The 16,701-nt window shown below is 49.3% G+C and overlaps 1 protein-coding gene across 7 annotated transcripts in view; it reads right to left on the reverse strand.

Annotated features, from left to right (window-relative positions):
* GPSM1 (G protein signaling modulator 1) overlaps positions 1 to 16,701 on the reverse strand; it is a 214,140-nt gene that overhangs the window by 28,131 nt on the left and 169,308 nt on the right. For all 7 annotated transcript variants that reach the window (XM_048822354.2, XM_048822352.2, XM_048822351.2 and 4 more), the window contains exon 11: positions 15,582 to 15,761. In XM_048822354.2, coding sequence (XP_048678311.1) covers positions 15,582 to 15,761 — 180 coding nt within the window. The remainder of the gene's footprint in view (positions 1 to 15,581; positions 15,762 to 16,701) is intronic.

The following is a 16,701-nucleotide window of genomic DNA, read 5'->3' on the forward strand; positions in this document are numbered from 1 at the left end:
TGGGGTTCGCTATTTGAGGGTACATCTACCCGTCAAGCTGCAGGTGTAATTCCCGGCTCAAGGAGCCCTATCTGCACTAGCTTGGATCAAGCTAGCGTGCTAAAAACAACAGCACAGCTCTGGTGGTGCGCTGGCCGCCCCAAGCGTGTGTCTAGTGTTTTGTCCGGGATTGTACTCAGAGCAGCTAGCCCCTCCGGCTGCTCGCACTGCCCCAGCTACACGGCTGCTGTTAGCACGCTAGCTTGATCAGAGCTAGTCCAGGTATGTCTCCTTGAACCGGCAACAACGCCGCTCTCCAAAGGTACCATCCTGCCTTCATTCCTTGGCACGCCACCAGCTGCTGTCTTATTTCTGAAAGATTGAAACTATGGTTTTGCGAATAGTTTTTTCCAAACACTGACCTGTTTGCAAGCGACAGCAGCCTTCCCAGAATGGAGCACTGAGGGGATCCTGTGCTGCCCCACCAGAGTTTCAGCCCCAGTTACAGCAGCAGACTCAGCACTAGGCAGCGCCTGAGAGGGTGATGTGGTCCGATTGCCAGGCGAGGGAGATCGTTTTAGGACCTGCAGTTTGGATGGACTGAAGGGAAGGGGCAGGCAACGCGCACATCAGGAAGGTCAGAGGCTAAAGACTCCAGGTCATCTGCCCCACCAGAGCTGTCATGCTCTAGGGGCCGAGCAGCGCTCCGTGGGGAAGAGGAAGGGACAGGGGAAGGCCCTAGGCTGTGAAAAACCCATTATTTTGGCTCCTTTTTTAGATTCAGTGGAGTTAACTGCCTTTGGGAGATGCAATAATAGCCCAGCTCGTATGAAAAAGCAGATTCAGGCTGGAGGTGAACCACAAACAGAGATGAGCCTCTATTGCCTGCTCTCCTCAGGAGGGGCTCCCTGGATTTCATGTTAACTCTAGTCTCCGGGTTTGCCCCGTCCAGTCCCTGCCTGCCAGGGATGCTTGTCAGACAGCTCAGATGAAGCGCCGACAGGCAGCTACTGGAACAGGACAAGGGGAGGGTGTCTTTCTTCTTTCCAGCAGCAAGTCTGCGTATCTAACAAACCCACGAGACTTCCGGTACGGTAACAGGCATGCACCTGGGCACAGCGCCTCTAGTGCCTTACAGCCATGACAGCCTGGTAATCCGTGCTGGCTCAAGCTTCTTTTATTGATCTCGTCACACACCCGCCCAGGGCCAAATCCTCGCCACTTCCCCGCAGCCTTGGACGGCCCTCGCCCTGGAAGTGATGCCTGTCTGTGCCCCAAAGCATGGGTCCATCCCAACCACGCTGGCACAAACTGGCTCCAGACAAGTGGAGTAAAATGTGCGGCTGGTCCCCAGGGGACGTGCGATCCAGAAGGGACGGAATTGGCTTTAGGTAACATGCCTTGGCCATCTCTGAAGGAATGGGTTCGATAGTGACGTTCCAGCAGCTGTTGTGCTCCCAACCATAGTTCACGTGTAGCCTTGGATAGTAACAATCAAGGCCCAAATTCATGCCTGGGGGCTTTCCCCGACTTCTGTGGATTGACACCAGGGATGAATCTGGCACTGGCTTTTGAGAGAAGGAATGCTGGCCACGAACCCTAGGCTATCTCCTACTCTGCAAAACGTCCCCTCGGCGCTTGAACTTCCCCTGGAGAAGCAGCAGGATCTCAGCCTCGGGGCTCACCCATCAGACTCTCTCACCGGGCATCTCCCAAGCCTACGACGCGGTGCAAATGCTGGAGACAGGATGGAGTCTTGGTGGGGGATTAGAACCCACCGCCCTCGGCTCCAGGCACGAGCATTCCACCAGCTGAGCGGCACCAATCCTATGGCTCTCAGTCACGGGCAGGCGTTCGCGTAAGGAACGGGGCACAAAGCCTTGAGGATGTGCAGAGGTAACCATGCCTAGTTTGGAAAGTGCACAAGGCTGACGCAGACTGCGGCAGGGTCTGAATCTACTACACAAAAGCCGATGCTTTTCCTTACCACGTATTAACTGTGCATCTAAGCCCATGGACTTCACAGGGCTGCTGTATGTCTGACAGCACACCAGGCCTCCGAGTTGAGGCCCAGAAATAATCCCCTTCTGCCTGAGAATTACGACCCGGAGCCTTCAAAAGACATTTGTTCTCATCGCTGTGCCAAAGGGTCACTGATGAGGCCTCTTTTCTGCTGGAATGGACAAAAATGACAGAACAGCCTCTGCTGGGCAGCTTCTAATCAAGGATTTACCCTTCATGAGCTTCAAGGGCATTTTGAGGTTTCCATTTCCCATGGGTCCCAGCCAGTCCCAAGGCATCGCAGTTTGGGGGGTGCCGTCATGGCTTGGCGAGAAGGTAACTAACTTGCTTGTGATTTGCAGCACTGTAAGCAGACCCATGGGGAACAAGGGCAGCAAGCAGTGTAAGTGCCAAGCCATATGAAATCAAAGAGCTTTGCGGTCTCATTCGTCGCTTGCATGTGTGCTCTGCATACGTCTGTCAGGGAAGGAGGATTGTCTCATGGATAAAGCAAAAGCCTGGGAGTCAGGAGAAGTGGGTTCTACCTTAGCGGTAGCTACGCACAGAAAGAAGATCTAGGCATCATGATGTGATCAGGGAAAATGGCCACAGTAGTCAAAACGTCAGGGTGCATAAGGAATGGGACTGAAACTATCCAAATGCCATCACGTAAACCAATGGTACGCCTACAGTCGGAATATTATGTTCTGTTCTAGGCACCCAGTGTCTGTAAAAGGATCTAGAAAGAGTGAGCACTCAGTCAGGTTTGGAAATGATTAGAGCCATGAAGAGAGAATAAAATGGTCGGGGATGATTTAGAGGCATACAGAATAATAAACAGTGCAGAGAAACGAAATCAGGCACTGCTCTATGGTCTCTCTCAGAATAGATAAGAAGGTGACATTCAATAAAATTGAAAGACAGTAACTGTAACCAACAGAAAGAAATCAACACCATCAACTTGTGGAACTCACGGTCACAAGATATTGATATCAAGGCATTAGTGGGGTTCAGAAAAGGATTAAGAGTGTATGGATACCGAGAAAATCCACAGCTGCATTAAGATGGGAAAAAACAAGAGATGTGAACCCTCATGCGTCAGAACAAAACCAAACACAAATTCCATAATTGTCCACTCTGGGATATCTCTCACATTCCTCTGAAACATCTGTTCTGGCCAATGTCAGAGACAGGACAGTGGGCTAAGTGGACCACTGGTCTTACAATATATGACAATTCCTTGATTGCTATAGATATGCTCTTTAATTTAATAGCTGTATTAGCATGGATTCAGTTCACTATTTTAAGCACTCTCTCGATTATATATAATCTATTTAGATTATATTCGATTATATATAATTAGATTATTATTATTAGATTATAGATTATTATATATAATCTATTCTAAAGGTATATTTACTGGTGTAGTAAATTTCTGAAAGTATTGTGTAGAATGGACAGAAAGGCAATAACTAAATCAAATCCTTAGAAAGGCATTTAGTGCATCTCCAGTGGCTTCAGTCAAATCTCTCCCACCCCAGACCGATTTGCAGAAGTGGCCGCAGCGACAAAATGCACATGCAGCTGTTGTGCCCATAAAACCCACATGTGCATGAGCAAAAAGCATTTGTGCAAGCAAAGAATTATGGCTCAGATCTTCAACTGATGTAAATTACTGTTACTCCATTGATTTCAATGGAGTTATGCTGATTTACACCAGATGAGGATCTGTCCTGTAATTTTTTTTTTAAGGCCTCCTGGCCTGTATAATTTATTAAAAAAAAAAACTCCAGAAGATTTTACAAGGGAGTGTATGGAATGCCCCCAGGCATGACAGAGAAGTTAGAAATGGGTGAGGAGTTCCAGATTTCAAGACAAGGCAAACATTTGCAGTTTTATTGCTCTGGGACTGGCTTTAGTTCACCCTTCTTTTTTGTTATTGTTCTCTTTAAAGTGACAGTTTATGAGACCCGGCAAATATAACATTTCTTTTATTGTCTCACCCCACTTGAGTGTCAGCACCTGCCCAAGAGCTTGCTGGAGAGATGACAGCATGAAGAGAAGCCCAGGCCTTGGCTATGGCTACAAATGCCCATAGCTGAACAACCTGCTGGAATGAATCAAATATGCTCAGGGGTGTTCTAAAGAGGACGGTGGTCAGTTCTTCTCCAAGTCCACCACAGGTTGGACAAAAAGCAATGGGTTTAATTTGCAGCAAAGGAGATTTAGGTTAGATATTAGGAAGAAGTTTCTAGCCTAAGGACACTTAAGTATTGGAACAGGCTCCCAGGGAGGCTGTGGAATCACCATCGCTGGAGGTTTATAAGAAGAGGTTGGACAAACCCCTGTCAGGGATGGGCCAGGTTTACTCGGTCCTGCCTCAGCGTGGGCAGCTGGATAGATGACTTCTTGAAGGCCCTTCCAGCCCAGCCTGTCTCTGATGGTCAGCCCACCCAGCTAAGCTTTAATCTAGGTAGCACAGGTAACAATAGTAGTGCAGACACCGTGGGATGGGCTTCAGCACGGGCCAGCTGCCCAAGCCAAGCCTGCCAGGGACCCTGGATGCGTACTGGGGCTGCTGTCTTCACGACGTGTGCTCGCTGGATGAAAGCTAGCGCAGGTCTGGCCCTGACGATCGCATCTTTGCTTGCGATGCAGATGCACTATCCAGCCCCTTGTTTCTGAATCAGCCGAGTGCTCTCCCACATACTGTGTAGATGGGGCCAAAGGCACGTCTAACGCTGTCCCAAATCCTTCACATCCCCTCCCTGCCGGAACGGCTCCAAAGGAGTCCTGGACAGGGCCCTCGCGTTGGGGATAAGCGTCCTTCCATGGGCCGTAGCTGGTTGTCAGGTAATTTCTGCCTCATCTTTTCTGGAACCTGGTTAGAACACATGGACCGAGGCGGGACAACAGAGCTCCTGACTGGCGCTATGATTAACCCCTTTGCTGCCAGACTTCCTGCGTCCTTCCCTGCAGCACGCGCTGCTGAGCTCAAGCCGGATGGGTGCAGTAGGAGTCTAAGCAGCTCTGCAGAGCTGTGTCAGGGACATCACAGTGCCTGCGAAAAAGACACGCTTGGGGCGGCCCATTACAGCACGCTGGCCTTGTGGCATCACAGCGTGAACACGGCCCGCCAGGGGCCAAGGGCAGCATAGCGCTAGCTGCTCGTGCTCAGCAGAAGGCAGTATTAGGATCTGGCCTAGACCCAATCCCGATGCCTGGCAGGCTTAGCAGCAATGAAGCACGTGAAGGCCCAGTTGTCACCGGGGTGCTCAGAGCCTCTCTCGCGCGCACACTTTAATGAAAGACAGAACCAAAGCAAATCCTACACGTTCGTGACGCTATCGTCAGTGGGGGGAATGGGGCTTTTCACGGAGGGAATTCCATTGCCTGGTCCCTGCTAACAGTCATGGAAGCCGCTCTGCTCTGATAATCAACACGTGAGCTGGTAACACTGATGTGAACCTTTCTCCTTGTGAGGCTATTTTTTGCTCCCCCAGAACGACTTCCTTCCAAGTGGAGATTCACTGCAATGCACCGACCGTTCCAGCCTCTCTCCTGCACTCCCCAGTCAGTGAGCCCCAGGGTTTCAGATTCAGGGAGAGATACTGCACAGGAGTGAAAGCTCTGAGCTGCTGAGCGCATGAGCCTGGCTTGGCTCCCACTCAGCTATTTGTGCTGCGTCTCTAGAGCTCACGAGTGAGATTCCTAGAACGGTCCCCGCCTTGTACAGCAATCACCCGTTTCGCTTGCTTGGCCAGGGGAAAAGAACAAAAAGAAAACGGCCCCTCGTGCGCACAAAAGACCACATGCCTCGGACCTTTTCCCTGTGGCAGGTCAAGGGACGACTGCTATGAGCAAGGGCTGAACTTCAGAAAGCTCAGTCTCTGAAGAGGCGCTAGAAAGCTCTCCAGGGCAGGCTCTCTGTTGAGACGTCCAGCCTCTGCGTAGCAAATACCTTAGGAACAGTTTCAAGCGCTTCAAGAGCCCGGTGAAAGTTCAGGTACCTGTCCCTGGTATTTCAAAGGAATCTACACAACTGTGGCAGTGTCCCAGGGGGCAGTCATGGTGTCGTCCTATTAGGATGTAACAAACCCATCAGTGGTCTTGTCCGTCCATGATTCCAACTGGTCTTTTTCTTCTTCTCTTCCTCCTCCTCTTTCCTAGGGCTTGTCTACAGAGGGAAGTTTCATCAGTTATACTGGTGTAATTATACCAGTATAGTTAAGTGGTGTAGCTATACTGGTATAATCCCCCTTGTGGGCACGTATTGCAGAATAAGTGTGCTCACCTGGGAAGTTATACAAGTATAGCGACATCATTTTCAATTCACACCTTAGCTTATACTGGCCTAACTTTCCTGTGCAGTCAAGATCGGACGCTTTTCTTCTCACCCTACATCCACGCTAGGCACTGGTCCTAGAAAAGGTACTACTGGGGGAAAGACCTTAACCAAAAAAGGGGGTCTTGCGTTTGATCTGGTGAGCGCTCAACCTGTTCTCCTCTAGCGGTGTGCTCCATAGCCTGGTACCCCCTTCAAGAATGCCTTGTCCTTCACAGCTGAGTCTCTGAAACGTCCTCGGTGCATCTTGGAGGGTTGCCAGTGGAGAGGTGTTCGCTGGGATAGCTAGGTGCTAACCCAGGAAGAGCCCTATAGTTGAGCAGGGACTTTGAGCTCAATTGGGAAAGGAACAGGAAGTGCACAAGCACCAGTGCAAGCAGCTAAGGGTGGCCTTTGGTGCTTAAGACTTTGGCTGCAGGGTGTGGTATGAGCTGCTGCTTCTGCACGGCATTCACATGCAAGCCCAGACAGAGCAAGTTCCAGCACCGGCACCAGGAGAGGCAGGGATAACATGGGCTAGGAGAAATTTTCTCCGCTCACGGATAAACTACCATGCAGATAGGGCCCCTGTCTGTTATCCAGCCACAGCGGAATGCTTATCCCACCGAGCTAGTTAGCACAGCCAGCCACAGTCACTTCCACTCACGCCTGCTGTTGGCACAGCACCATTCCCTCGCTGGTGACGTCAGGCTTTTGACGTCTCAGCCTTGCAGTCCCACAGCACTCGTGACCAACACATCAGTTCAGTGCGCTGTTTCTGGCGGTCATAAAACCACTTGCCAAAAGCACTGGCCCACTCTAAATAAGACAAGTGAAAGCGTATCCTGCCTACGGGGGGAATCAGCAAGATTTTCCGTTCTTTTTACAGCGACAGCTCGCTATAATAATGAAAAAAGACTAGTAAAGCCATTTGTCATGGGGAATGTTTAGAGATACGGCATGCATGAAAACTGTTTAGTGTCCAAACACATCATCGGCCCGTCTCTGCAAGTCTTCATTCCAATCAAAACCAGGTTCCTCTTTCTTGTGACTATAAATGGTCTGTGCTGAGAGCAGGGCAGTTGTGAGGGAGGAGGGGGCTCTGCATTCACCTCCCAGGTGGATCCTGCCTGCCAGAGGAGGGTTCGCATGCGCAGGGCCATTCCCAAGGGGCCGCTGCACTTGGCTGTGGTGCCTAAGGCAGAATTCCCACTATTAGCCCTAGGTTTGTTACTTGGCTGTTTTCAGTCCCAGCAGATGGGCACTTAGGCCCTGACACAGCAAAGCACTTTAGCAAGCAGGGGAACGTAGGCGTGTGAACCATCCCACTGACTTCGACAGAACTCCTCGCAGGCTTAAATGGAAGCCCAGGCTTTATGCGCGTTGTCCGAGGAGGACATGAGCTGCAAGTCCCTGTCCAGGCACCAGTCTGTTCTGGATGGGAATTTGAAGCCGCCAGTTTTCACCTCAGTCCATTTGCCCATTTAAAAACAAAGGGGACGGGGGAGCGGGGAATGGGAGAGCAATACCCACGTGAGACCATTTTGGAATCCAGAGTGTTCTCCTCTCAAATTAATCCATCCATTTAAAAAGTGACTATTGCAAAGCACTGCCCTCCTTTCCTCAGAGCCTTTTTGCACATGATACATCCCAGCCAGGCAGAAGGAACTGGCGAGCCAGATCGGTGAAAGAACAAATCAACCTGGACCTTTTTGCTCGAAACCTTGAGCAAACAGAACCCTTTCTCCAGTTTGCTACCCTTTAATCGGGGGGAGAGCGGCCATGTGGTTAGGGCACTGGCCTACCACACAGGAGAGTTGAGTTCACGTCCTGATCTGCAAAATGGGTATAATATTCCCCTCTCTTAGAAGCATGGTGAGGCTCTGTCCATTACGACTGTCACGCTGACTGGAGTGGCTCACAACTGTGAATTCCTGCCTCAGGGCACTGGCAAAAAGCAGAATAGATACCCCAAACTGGTGGTGTGTTCTACAATTAGATTTCACCAAGCCAGTGACAAATGCGAGTTCCTGGAGCTCTACACCAGTCTTACCATGGAGTCACAGACAGACCCTTAGGCTCTCCAGCCTAGCTTACCACCCAGACCAACTGGACTATGTGATAAAAAGTCACTCAAATCAAAAATCACATCACATCATGTTGCTCCCAGTTCCAAAAGACCAGCCCTTACCCCAGATCTGCTGGTACTCTAGATCCTAGACAATGCTGGTAGCCAATTCTTTAGTAAACTAACTAAAGGTTTATTAGCTAAGAAAAGGAAATGAGAGTTATTGAGGTTAAAGCAGGTAAAATATATGCACAGGTAAGTCAGTTTGTAATGCCAAATGGTGGCAGATATGTAAAAAACTGCCAGTTTCCTAAAAGTCTTTTCAGGGTACCCATATTGTCCCTGGGGATCTCTACTTTGCATCAATACACTTCCCTGTCAGAGTCCAAACAGTTCAGAGATGAAGGATCTTTCCTTGAATCCATATTTATAGCTTCTTCTGACTGAAAACAAGCCGACAGTGTTTCTGCCCACATGGGCTTTGTGAGCGAGGAAAGCACTTTGAGTCTCTGACCTCCAGCCATCACACACAGTGGCCATTTGCTTTGAAATTAGCACTTTGTCTGATAAAGTCCTTCATTAGCATTCCGCAAGGCTTTCTTGATGGGTTATTTAGTTACAGGGGTATGTACAAGCTCGTAACAGGATACAGATAAGAGAAAACAATGCAAGTAATGCCCCATTGGTGTTTACACTTCATAAAACTAAATACACTCTTCTACCTTCAGCAATCACTTTGATCTATACTAATACACAAGTGAATTGGCCTGGATACACTGCTGGCATGGCCTGGCCTGCCAGCATCACAACTACTGTCAAGTACTTTGAGATGCTTGGACAGAAGGTGCTTTAGGGTGAGATTTCAGATGCTCCTAAGTGAGTCAGGAGCACAAAACTCAAACTGACCAGCAACAGGACTTGTGCTCCTGGGCCATTTTAAAAAGCTTTGGAAAAATCTCACTCTTAGCAATGCAAAATAAAGTAGTGAGAAAGCTCTCTGGGGATGCACCGTGTAAGATGCAGCATCCCCCAAAAAGCACATCAGCATTTGGACCCAGCCTTAGCATATGATCAGTCACAGGGAAATGGGAGTGAACTTTAACATCACACACTTTTGCTTAGGGCCCTGCTATAAAAATAAAAATAACCAAACAATCCCTCTCCACCAACCCCAGCCCCACCCCAAACCAGACCCAATCTGTACCCTGACTGCAGAGAAACAGGTCTTCAGAAGCCCTATGCTTCCGATGCAAACTTGGCAAACTTGATCTACGGGAAGCAAAGCAAAGCCTCTCCCAGCCCCATGGGAAGCTGGGATCTGTGCTCACATCTCTCCCAGCTCGCTGGCAACACACTAACTGAATTCAAGGTCCCATCGAGCCCTTCCCAGTCCTGCCAGCTCCATGCAAGGGCCAAGACCAGAGGGCGGATGGGCTCCCAGAGGAGGAAACTTTGGCGGATAGGTGGAGAGGGTGAGCAAAGCCTCCTCTGGAGAAACCATCCCAACCAGCTGAGTGCTCCTGGCTCAGGGGGCCCAAAGAGCAGAAGGTTGCAGCACAATGATATAGCCCATCCGTTCAGATGCGTTGGGGCTGACCCCCCCAGCCAGGCCAGCTGGTCCCACTGCGCTTTCTCCTACCTTACACAGAAGCTAAGTCATGGCTTCCCCCTACCTGTCCCTGAGATCTGAACTGCGTTGGCTGCAGGCAGCTGCTCTCTACCAGCCCTGACACCAGGGCTGGATAAGGCTTCTGGCAGATGCAGGGGCCCCTCCCTCTCCCCAGCCTCCTGGCTTGCCCAGTGTGTCTCCTGCTCCCTTCTCCTGACTCCTCTCCCACTAGGAGTTTATCATCATCACCATCTCAGTAATTGGCATCAATGACCATAACAATAAGAATACAGCACCATGCATCCCAGGCTCATAGACATCTTTACAGTGATCCTTTGTGGCTCACACACCTTGGGTGAGGTAGGCAGGCGGTAACCATCTTACAGAAGAGGAAACTGAGGCACAAGATGTCATACAGCTAGTCTGCAGAAGAGCTGGGGAAAGAACCCAGGTGTCCTGCCTCTCAGTCCTATGCTTTAGCTGCAAGACCACCCTTCCCTGAGGTATTGTTTACCTCTGTAAAGCCCTTTGGAATCCAAGCGGTATTCAAAATGCTACCGAAAATAAAGGGCATTGCAATGCACGGGGTTTTACAACTCTCTAGGAGGAAGCACAGGCCGGTGGTTAGGACACTAGCCTGGGATTTGGATTCAATTCCTTGCTCTTGTGTGACCTTGGGCTTCGTTTCTGGGCCTCACTTCCCCACCCGTAAAATAGGGATAATATCTACTGCACAGAACTGTTGTGGGGTTAAATACGTTAAATTCTGAGCAAAGAAAACGTCTCTTTGTTGGTATCCTTCACTGACAGATTTCACCCATTAGAGGTTTTAAGCAACAAACAATCTTCACTAAAGGACAGACTTTGTGGATTCTTGTCTAAAAGGTCCAGCCAACGGCAGCTTTCACGGAGCTGGCTCTGCAGCGTTGTCGTATGACCCAGCGGACACATCTATTTTTACCTCATCACGTTAGCATCTAGGGTGGGATTTGCCAGATCAGAGTTAAAAAAGGATCATGTAAATGAGAATTATAGCTTAAAAAGCCCACCCACGCTCCCACAAAGCAAACTGCTGCACTGCTGCATTGGGCTTAAGCAGAAGGAAACCGAACGAAAGGTTTTTTGGAAGAGTGACTGGGGCAAGAAGTTGCTGTGAATTATCCAAAATAGAGTGGCCATGACATGCAGTCTGGAGCGAGGGGTCCTTTTTAAGCCTCTGTGTATGTGTGTGTGTGTGTGTGTGTACGTGTGCGAACGCATGCATACAGCATGGCCACACTTTTCAGAGGGGCTCAGCACACATAACCAGAGCCCGTGTTTCAAAAGAACTCTGCACCCGAAGTGTCACAATAGGGGCCACTGCGTGCAGAGAACTTTTGTAAATCTGGCCCCGTGTGTGTGTATTTCACACATGCACCCATACACATTGTTACATAGACCTATACATAGGAATAGGTGTGAGAGTACATGTGTGCACACACACACAGAGTACTGATGAGCACATCAGATTATCTGCAGCTATCTTCTACTGAGCCATAATCACAGGGATGTCTCACCATTTTACAAAAGGGCAAATAAAAATACTGCCCATAGCTTTTTGTGTATGAGGAGAGGGGCAAACCCTACAGAGGGGGTACAGCACCGCCTGCTGGAAAGTAGGGGGAAGTCACAAGCACCCCATTGCAAATGAATATTGGAAACTCTAGCATTTTGCTATACACTCCCGTCCTTCAAGGCAACCGCCTACATTTCAGCAAAAGGCAGACAGATAAGGGACAAAGCTCTGTGTAAAGAGAGGAACCAGCCATAGTAGGGACACCAGCCCACACAGATTTATTCCTGGCCCAAAAGCATACGTTTGTACCAGCGTATAACCCTTGGCCTGGCTACTGATTGAAAACAAATCCAATCAAACCCTTCTTGCTAGCTCTTGACTGGATATGGGCCATTAGCTACCAAATATGGGACACCCCTTCAAATACAAGCCAGGTGGTCACCCTCAGCTTTCAACCCAGGGCACTCCTGAGTATCTGATCCATTCTCTACTGGGGTGGGATCAAAGGGGCCATGTTCGGTGCTTGCAGGGAACAGACTCAGGTTTGTCCTTCTCCAAATTCTGCCACCCTTTCCCACGCCCTGTGGCTTTGTGAGGTACGTTAGCCTCACATCATGCTGTTGCCCCAGCATGCAGAACAGATGAGAAGAACCCTAGGCTTCTGCCCATACTACAGACGAAGAGGTGTAGAGGAAAAACCTCAGCCTGAAAATCCAGAGCAGGCTGCGAGGCAACGCATCCTGTTCTATGCAAGGCCAGAGAAGATGCAAAAGGGGCTTTTGCTTCAGGAGTACAGCTGACACCAGCATTAGATTGCCAATAGCTAAGTAAAACCTTCACCACCACTGCCCAGGAGAGAAAACTCTTCCAGAGGACCTCCAGCAGGGCACTGTCTGATTTCCCTAATGATGTTGGGAACAGTAATTCCCTCGTCTGCGTGCACATTTCTATGGTAGAGGTTTAGGAGCCTGCACATGTGTAAGACGAGATAATCAGAATGGCCCCTTCTAGCCTTAAAAAAAATATCGATTTGTGTATAACGTAGGGTCTGATCCTGTACACACCATGGGCTTGTCTACACTCGGAAATTCATCAAAAGGGCTACTCTGGGCTAATCCGTTGGGTATAAATCCTGCAGTGGACACGCCTACAGAGCCATTTCAGTACATTTCAAAGTGCCCACAAGCCCTGGCTCCTGAGCAGGGCGCGCCCTGTCTGCAGGATTGGAAAGTACTCAGGATAGCGACTTGTCTTTTGGTCTGCAAAGTGCAACGTTCCTCCCTGTAAAACAGCAATAAAGTGTGTGTGTGCACACGCGCGTGTGAGCACAGCTACCCCTTGCTGGCCAGTGAGCGTGTGTAGGCCTGTGCATTTGAGGAGGCCAAAGGGGTTACAAGTTCTGGTTCAGACCTGAATCTCCGCCTCAAAGCCACTCCCCAATTGCCACCCCCTCTCCCCTCCTCCCACCCTCACCTCCCAGGGCTCACTCGCAGACAGGTTGGCTTTTCTGCATCAAGACTTCCACAAGGTCACCATCGGTCAGTGACGTTCAGTGCGGGCTTGACTACCACAGCAGCCTATTTACTCGGCATTGTGCTCCTGGGGGGACGTGGTTTGCCTGACTGCTTGCTGGAGCTGGGCTTTTGTTTGGTTTTGGGCTGTATGTTTGTGTTAAAAATACAAGGCTATTTCGAGCAGAAATGTTCTCTCTCTCTCTCTCTGTTCCTTCTGCTGCCCCCGTGCCGCCTCCGTCTCCTCTTTGGCTTGCGGAGCTATGTTTCCCTTGCTGGTGACCAGCTTTGCAGGGGTAAACAGAGGGAAGCGCTCTTCCTAGTAGACTCCCATTTTCCAAGGTGCTGCCTGGCAATGGGATATCAGCCCAGAGAGTTCTCTCAAAGGGACACAGTCCTGGTAAATATCCTATGTAGGGCGGTCTGCGGCTCCCAGCCCTGGGCTCTGACCAGTAGACCGCAATCCAGGGAACCCAAATGCAACAGTCGAGATAAATCCAAGTACCCCAAGCCCTAGGGAAATTTTGAGTCTAGAGCCAAACTTTGCAGCGGAGATTCATTTCTAGCTCATACAAAAAGCTTCTGTCTCCCCTGATTGTTGTTAGTGTTTTTAATGCTAAGAAAATGGGTCCTTTGGTTGGTTGTTTTTTCTGCATTTGGATTCAAAATATTCCCCCGTAGGTTTTTGTAGCCCAAACATTGCAGTGTTGTGCGAGTGCATGAAAACAGAGCGTTCCCGCAGAGCCGGCAAGGCTTAGCAGTGCCCACTTTATTATTTAAATCATAACTGTCACACAGAGCACAAAACAGCCACCTCAGGAATCATAAGAACACGATAAAACCATAAGAATGGCCATCCTGGGTCAGACCAATGGTCCGGTTAGCCCAGTGTCCTGTCTTCCAACAGTGGCCAGTGCCAGGTGCTCCAGAGGGAATGAACAGAACAGGGCCATTATTGAGTGATCCATCCCATTGTCCAGTCCCAGCTCCTGGCAGTCAGAGGGACACCTGGAGTAAGGGGCTGCGGCCCTGACCATCTTGGCTAACAGCCGTGGATGGACCTATCTCATTCTTGTTTGAATCAGAGTTCCTTATTTGAGATCACTCAGTGAAAACATTTCAAAGCCACCTTGCCCACAATAAAGAAACCTGCAGTTGCTTGTGGGTCTGACTCCTCATCTGCAGTACTGAATATAAAACCCACACAGCTGCAGGAAGCCTCCGCACGGTAACCCATTAGATGCCTGTCAGAATGGAAACTGGCACACAGTTATTTTCTGATTGTGTTGATGGTACCGAAGAGCTTGATGTTCAGGGACAACAATATATACAAAGGTTTCAGGGGAGCAGCCATGTCAGTCTGTATTCGTAAAAAGAAAAGGAGGGTTTGTGGCACCTTAGAGACTAACCAATTTATTTGAGCATAAGCTTTCGTCAGCTACAGCTCCACGGAATGCATCCGATGAAGTGAGCTGTAGCTGATGAAAGCTTATGCTCAAATAAATTGGTTAGTCTCTAAGGTGCCACAAGTCCTCCCGTTCTTTTTGCGGATATATACAAAAAGACACCAACAGTTTCCCAGACCGGGACCCTCTGCCCATGGCTGGGACCAACCGTGTAAGTCAAAGCAACTCCCCTTCTGACACCACATGTCGTAACTGCCAGACACCACCCCAGCCAGTGACTGAACACACCTGGCACCAACGTGTCTATTCCCTGTTCCCCACGGCCGCGCTCCTTTGCCGACTGTGCTGTGCAGTCACTTGCGAGCCCTCAGAGAGGAGGGGCTGGCCTGTGCTCCTCCCTGCTCTCTGAAGCAGCACATAATGATGCTCAGCTACTTCCCAGGGCCTACCCAGAGCTCTGGCCCCTAGGAGAACATCAGCGCCAGCCTAGGGACGGGCTCAGAACAAAAAATGGGCCAACCTTTTCCAAAAGCAACTCATCATTTTGGACACTCAGGTGGGGACTCCTAAAAAGGGTCTGATTCTCCCAAAGTGGCGAGCACCCGCCCCCGGAAGAGCAGGCATCCTCACATGGATCAAGCTAGGGGCCTGCAGACGGAGACAGCCAAAATTGTTAGAGATGTTGGCCTCACACGTTAACACTCCCACACTTAGGAGAAGTTCAGGTCCCCTCTCTAGTAAAAACAGCAAATGGAAAACCACCATAGGATCTTTCACATCATAAGAATTATTCACATTATTAACAATAATAATCCACAGCTCTTACATAGCACTTTGTATCAGTAGATCACAAAAGGAGATCTTTATAAAGGGAAGTCAGTACCATTATCCCTATTTTAAAGATGGGGAAACTGAGGCAGGGAGCAGTGAATTGACTTGCCAAAAGTCACATATCAGGCCAGTGGAGAGCTGGGAATAAAACCCAGGTCTCCGAAATCCAGTGTTCTATCCAGGCCCCGGCCACACTGCCTCCTGCCTCGTCAGGCTACACATATGACAAGAATGAACATTTTATAAAAAGCTCAAAGAGCTCTGTTTGGAAACCCCCCCAAACCCTCATCTTCCTACCGATTGAGACACCTGGAGTCGTACATCACTGGCATCCAGCGGTGACATATTGGACTCCTGGGATTTCCTCTCTGAATTGGACTGGTTCTCATGGTATTTCTTGGATCTCACGGGCAGAGACAAGAAGTCCTTTCCCGTGATCTTCAGGTTTCCCATGTGGTGGCTATCCCCATTCTGCTCCTGGTGAGGACAAGAAACAGTCATTGCACAAATCATTCAGCTGAGGCTTAATGTGGTGATTGCGGGTTTACACCTAGAATCTGTAAGAAATTAACTTACAGATCAGAAGCCACAATCGCACATTTATGATGGTGTCATGGAGGGTTAGGCATAGAAAGTTTTAGAACATAAGAACGGCCACACTGGGTCCATCTAGTTCAGTATCTAGCCAGCAATAGTCCATGTAGCCCAGTATCCTGTCTTCTGATAGTGGCCAGTGCCAGGTGCCCCAGAAGGAATGAACAGAATAGGTAATCATCAAGTGATCCATCCCCTGTCACCCATTCTCAGCTTCTGGCAAACAGAGGTTAGGAACACCATCCCTGCCCATCCTGGCTAATAGCCATTGATGGACCTATCCTCCAGGAACTTACCTAGTTCTTTTTTGAACCCTGTTATATTCTTGGCCTTCACAACATCCCCTGGCAAGGAGTTCCACAGGTTGACTGTGCATTGGGTGAAGAAATACTTCCTTTTGTTTGTTTTAAAGCTGCTGCCTATTAATTTTATTTGGTGGCCCCTAGTTTGTGACTGATGCACCGTTTAGTAGAGGACAATATACATTACCGGAGAGGATGTATCATTCACAGGAAACAAAATTAGTCGAGCTTACACTAGCTTGTCAGAGTGTGTGTGCATGTGTGTGTAAGTCCAGATCGGTAATTTATTATATTTACCAGGCACATAGATAACCATCCTGCAGGCCTGGCTGCAATCCCAGGACAACGTATTAAGATGTGACTGGAGGTAACCACCACGTTAGAGAGGTCTCCTAGTTGCCTTCTCTATTCCTGACAGTCAGCTCTCTATCTCTATAGCTGCTTTTCAAAGCCTGCTCAGGTCGGTCAATTCCCCTTCCCCAAAGGGGCCCGATTCCTTCCTGGAACAATACTGCAAAACA

Source organism: Caretta caretta, chromosome 16 (genome assembly GCF_965140235.1).
Source record: "Caretta caretta isolate rCarCar2 chromosome 16, rCarCar1.hap1, whole genome shotgun sequence".
In the NCBI taxonomy this organism is placed as follows: Eukaryota; Metazoa; Chordata; order Testudines; family Cheloniidae; genus Caretta; species Caretta caretta.